Source organism: Microtus pennsylvanicus, chromosome 3 (assembly GCF_037038515.1).
Source record: "Microtus pennsylvanicus isolate mMicPen1 chromosome 3, mMicPen1.hap1, whole genome shotgun sequence".
Taxonomy (NCBI): domain Eukaryota; kingdom Metazoa; phylum Chordata; class Mammalia; order Rodentia; family Cricetidae; genus Microtus; species Microtus pennsylvanicus.
This window is the reverse complement of record NC_134581.1, coordinates 83,176,673-83,181,974: the sequence shown is the minus strand read 5'-3', so window position 1 is coordinate 83,181,974 and position 5,302 is coordinate 83,176,673. Positions and strand designations below refer to the sequence as shown.

Sequence of the window (5,302 nt, the reverse complement as noted above, 5' to 3'; positions counted from 1 at the left end):
GTGGTGAAGACTATCTTTAAAGCTCGGCAATGAGATTATCAAGCATGTAGAGAGAAAGAGTCACAGGACCACCAAGAAGCAAAGCCTGCGAGTTCTGGAATGGAAAAGATTAGTCAAAGGAGGAGGAACAGATGGACGATTCCTCTGTCATATTACAAACCTTTGGGAAAGAAGCCATTTCTTTGCATTCTTTCTACTTAGCATTTGACATAAATGCACATATTAAAATTAATGTTATAGTAAGATGTCTTGTAGATGACATTAATCTATGCACATCCTTTGGGTCCATCTGAACTGATTTTGGGTGGGAACAATTCAGCTGCCATCTTTCTGCAGCCAGGCTGTCTGGTGTGTTGGAATTTTAGTTGTTCTTGGATTTCTCTTGTGTAGAGTGGACAGAGTCATCTTCAGCACAACCACAAACTATTTGATGGCATGTCAGACTCTTAGAGGCTAATGCATACACCATATGTTTCAAAGTCCTGTGTAGTGCATATGTTTGCCCCGATCAGCTTGATATAATTCTTGTCTCACATATGATTTTCTATTAATAGTAAATCAGACAAGGAAGATATTATACAGAGTTTCAAGTTTGGGGAAAACGGACAGTTTTGTATCAGGTAACTTACTCACGGACATATTTCATTGCTTCACTCTCATTATATTGCAGCAAGTCAACAGTAGAAGGATAAAGAAGCCTCCGGTTCACTTGAAATAAAACACTGATGCAGTGAAATGAAGTTCCCATGGAAACCATTTGTGAACTGTTAACCTCAAAAGAACTTTCCCTTGTGTTATATCAAGCATATAGAGCTCTCTAAAGCTCCTAAAGACAAGCAAACATTTACTGAACCCCTAAGGTCTCCCCACACCCGCACAGTCTCAGAGAAAGCTTGCTTTGAAGGACATTATGATTTTTCATAGTGGTTTGATACTATGTATTTCTCAAGTATGTGTAGTGGGCTTGAGAATAGAAGGCAGCAGTCATTAGTCTCAGTCTGAGATACAGTTCTAAGTATTAGTTGGCTAATGAGACCAGCATTATGGCTGAGACCGAGCTGAGAGTTAGTAAATCCTCATTGATGTATGTGTGCTCATGACAAAATGTATGCATGTGGCTATGTGTATGGTGGAGGCTGGGCTTGGCTGGAGGGAGATGGACTCTGGAGCTAAAATTCTGAAACCATTCCAGGAAGTCTCTAGACTGAACTCTGCTAAAATAATTATAAACACTTTGAGAACCAAAGCTAGATTTTCCTCAAATAGAAGTTATTTCTTGGCTATGAAATTCACAATTTTTAGTCTCTGGTAAGGGATGTACACAGAGCCCCACTAGACTCAGTCAGTGACCTATAGAGTTGACTCATGATTGTCTAAATCCCCAGTAAGGTATCCCACACCTCTGTCCTGTTACTACATCCAGAAATTTCTCCCGTAGAGTCACTCACTGTTCTGAGTTAATACATTTAAGTTTAGGGCAAAAATGGGATTCCTTGGGGGATGGTTTTGAGTCAAGCAAGCAGTGGATGCTAGTGTGGTAGTTGAGTAACTGATTTCCCAAACAACACTTCTCAAATCTTGTATTTGGATGTCAGATAACTAGTTAAAACCGGAATGTTTGCCCCCTTTCTATTTCTATGAGTGGTTTACCTTTCCTTCACAGAATTTTTCCTGTTCATGCTTTTTTTCCACATTTCATAGATAAATATTTTCTGTCTTCTTACACTTGGATAATGCCCTATAAGTATAAATAACTTACTATTTTCCATGTGGGCTAATAATAATAATAATGATAATAATAAACAATTTATTAATCTCACCTAGGGGAGAATAAATGGTTCAGAAGAATTTCTGTGACAGAATCTCAAGGTCCAAATCAGGAGCAGAAGGAGAGAGAGCACGAGCAAGGAACTCAGGACCGCGAGGGGTGCATCCACACACTGAGACAATGGGGATGTTCTACTGGGAACTCACCAAGACCAGCTGGCCTGGGTCTGGAAAAGCCTGGGATAAAACCGGACTCTCTGAACATAGCGGACAATGAGGACTAATGAGAACTCAAGAACAATGGCAATGGGTTTCTGATCCTACTGCACGCACTGGCTTTGTGGGAGCCTAGGCAGTTTGGATGCTCAACTTACTAGACCTGGATGGAGGTGGGGGTTCCTTGGACTTCCCACAGGACAGGGAACCCTGATTGCTTTTTGGGCTGGGGGAGGGGACTTAATTGGGGGAGGGGGAGGGAAATGGGAGGTGGTGGCGGGGAAGAGACAGAAATCTTTAATAAATAAATAAATTAAAAAAAAGAAAAAAAAGAAAGAAATACAATGCCATTCTTGGTCAGAGTCATCAAATTCCTATTGCTAGACTTAGGGACAATGCTTGGCCTTTCATACATTGACAGATGATGAGTATCTGGCAAGCATTTGTTTTTAATTACCAAGATTAACTTGCCTGAGCAGACAATAGGATGAGATAGTAAGCTTTTTTATATTTTAGCTTGGATATGGTGAAGTGGTTTCTGTCACATGACTGAAATGGTGACTTTCCTCTGCTGGTGTTTGAGAGACTCTGCCTTGACTTTTCCTGCTTCTAGTACTTGTCACCCTACCTAGAGCCTCTAAATCCTTAAGGACATTGCTTCAGAGAATGTGTGACACTGGCAAGGACATGGTAGGCAATGATTAAGACTGTCATTGGAGTTGGCGAGATCAGAGTGGACTCAAAACTCTGGAGTCAGCCTCCTCATTTACAAATCAACAGAATTTTTAAAATCACTAATGATATATATTCAGTGTGTACAACGTTATTTATTGAAGTATGTAGTCATTGTGTGATGGTTTGCTACAGCGAGGTAAAACGTGTGTTAACTTATGTTTTAGGATAATATCGCTAATAATCCAGTCAGAATTATTTGTACATTGTCGTGATGCCAGGCACAGTGCTTGGTAAACAGAAAGTGCTCTGTACTAGATGGGAAGAATTAGCTCCCCCTCAATGCTTTATTTTTAACTATGTTCAAGAAGATGTAACTTAAAGAAAAAAACAATTCATTAAAAGCCACTTGAAACATTATCAAGGGTGTAATGAACATTTCCTTAGGAAGGCAGACTCTGGGGCAATAGTCCTGTGGGAGCTCACTGAGATTTCCAATAAAAGCCTCAGTTTTCTGTTGTTCATGTGCTAGGGAAAGATGTTTAACCCTCTCCTAGTAACTGTCCAGGAGTCTCACAACAAAGGGACAACGAGAGAGCAAGCTCGCCATCCAATTCTGACTGAGAACCAAGACAAACTAGAAGTTTTGATCCTAAATGCCAAGAAGCAAGAGTAGAGCTGTCTGTACAGTTTCCTAGACCAATTGTCTCACCCGGAAAGAGATGAACCGGAGGGGGTAAGCGCTCTGCTTAGGAGCCAGGTGGTTGTAATTCCTTGTGATTTCATACTAGTTTCAAAGGGTCCTCACTTGGAAAATTGGGATAATTGTAGACCAGCCAGCATTTAGAAAGTGTCTGGCCCATAGTTAGTGTTAGAAATTGTTTTGTTCCTTTGGTTCTGTGTACTTCCATGGTGTATAACTCCTCCCTCTTTCTCTTAATGATTCTTATTTTTTTTTTAACCTTCACAGACACTTCCGGAGGAGAATGGCTGCAGAGAACACTTCCTGGGTGGCAGAGTTCATCCTTGTTGGATTAACAGAGCAGTCTGAACTCCAGATCCCATTCTTCATCCTATTTCTAGGTTTCTATGTGATTACTGTGGTGGGAAACCTGGGCTTGATCACCTTGATAGCGCTGAACTCTCACCTGCACACCCCCATGTACTTCTTCCTCCTCAACTTGTCCTTCATAGATTTTAGTTACTCCACTGCTCTTACCCCTAAAATGCTGATGGGGTTTATTGTGAGAAAGAATATCATTTCCTATGCTGGTTGCATGACTCAATTTTTCTTCTTCTGCTTTTTTGTGTTTTCTGAGTCCTACATCCTGTCAGCAATGGCATATGACCGCTATGTTGCCATCTGTAAACCGTTGCTCTACAGGGTCACCATGTCTCCCCAAGTGTGTTCATATTTGCTGTCGGGTGTCTATGGGATGGGGGTATTTGGGGCTGTGGCCCATATGGGAAACTTACAGTTTCTAACCTTCTGTGCTGACAATGTCATTAATCACTATATGTGTGACATCGTTCCCCTCCTCGAGCTGTCCTGTAACAGCTCCTTCACCAATTTGTTGGTTGTTTTTGTTGTTGTGGCCATTGGCATTGTAGTGCCCATTGTTACCATTTTTATATCTTATGGATTCATCCTCTCTAGCATTCTCCACATTAGTGCCAAAGAAGGCAGGTCCAAAGCCTTCAGTACCTGCACTTCCCATATTATCGTAGTCTCTCTCTTTTTTGGGTCAGGAACTTTTATGTACCTTAAGCCACCTTCTAGTTTGCCCCTGGATCAGGGGAAATTGTCCTCTGTTTTTTATACTGCTGTGGTGCCCATGCTCAACCCACTGATCTATAGCCTGAGGAATAAGGATGTCAAGATTGCTCTGAAGAAGATCTTGAGCAGAAAAATCTTCTCGTGAAAGTGCTTTGGAAATAACATGCAAAGCTTTATTAGGAATTTTTTTAAAAAAAAGTTAATATGTTTCAATAACAAAAGTCAGCTCCTCCTTCATTATAACAGGAGAACTTAAAATCTCATTATTAAGAATATTTAAATTGGTCTATCCAGCTGCCTCAATCATTCTTTATTTTTCAGAATTAGTTTTTTATAACGATAAAATATGCCTAAGAAATAATCCAATCCCACCCAATCATATAATGTGCATACACTGGTGATTTCTAAAGGTTTTACAGGGTACCTAGGGAGGCACATGCTCCTGGTACTTGAACTGTGACTGAAATACAGGCCTTTGGATTCCAATAACATTTATTTTGTTTCTTCTTAGCCCCGCTTTCTTGTTCCACCCTTCCCATGGCAAGTTTCACGTCTTTAAGGTTGTCACTGATGCTTAGAGTTAAACAAATCTGATTTTATTTCAGAGATGCCATTCAACGTTGACTAGATTAGTTTTGGGACATTATTTTTGCAAGCATTTTAGACATGAAAAATTCAGTTGAGAAAGATGTTTTTAAGATGCTTGAAATAGAGAATGAATGGGAACAATGGATCTGAGAACCAGGTACCTGTGCTCCCTCAAGCAGTATAGAGAGCCTTACAGACCCAGGCTGTGAGATGCTGCACAGAAGCTTCATCCATTCATTATTTTTTTATAAATGGAGATAGAATTTTGGAACTTCAAAGGTA

General features: G+C 40.3%; 1 protein-coding gene across 1 annotated transcript; it reads left to right on the top strand.

The window, feature by feature from the left end:
• The first annotated feature begins 3,641 nt into the window (after positions 1–3,641).
• On the top strand, positions 3,642–4,577 carry LOC142847205 (olfactory receptor 8B12-like). The gene has a single exon (XM_075967932.1). It carries the CDS (start codon positions 3,642–3,644, stop codon positions 4,575–4,577), a length of 936 nt encoding a protein of 311 aa, XP_075824047.1.
• Positions 4,578–5,302: the final 725 nt, after the last annotated feature.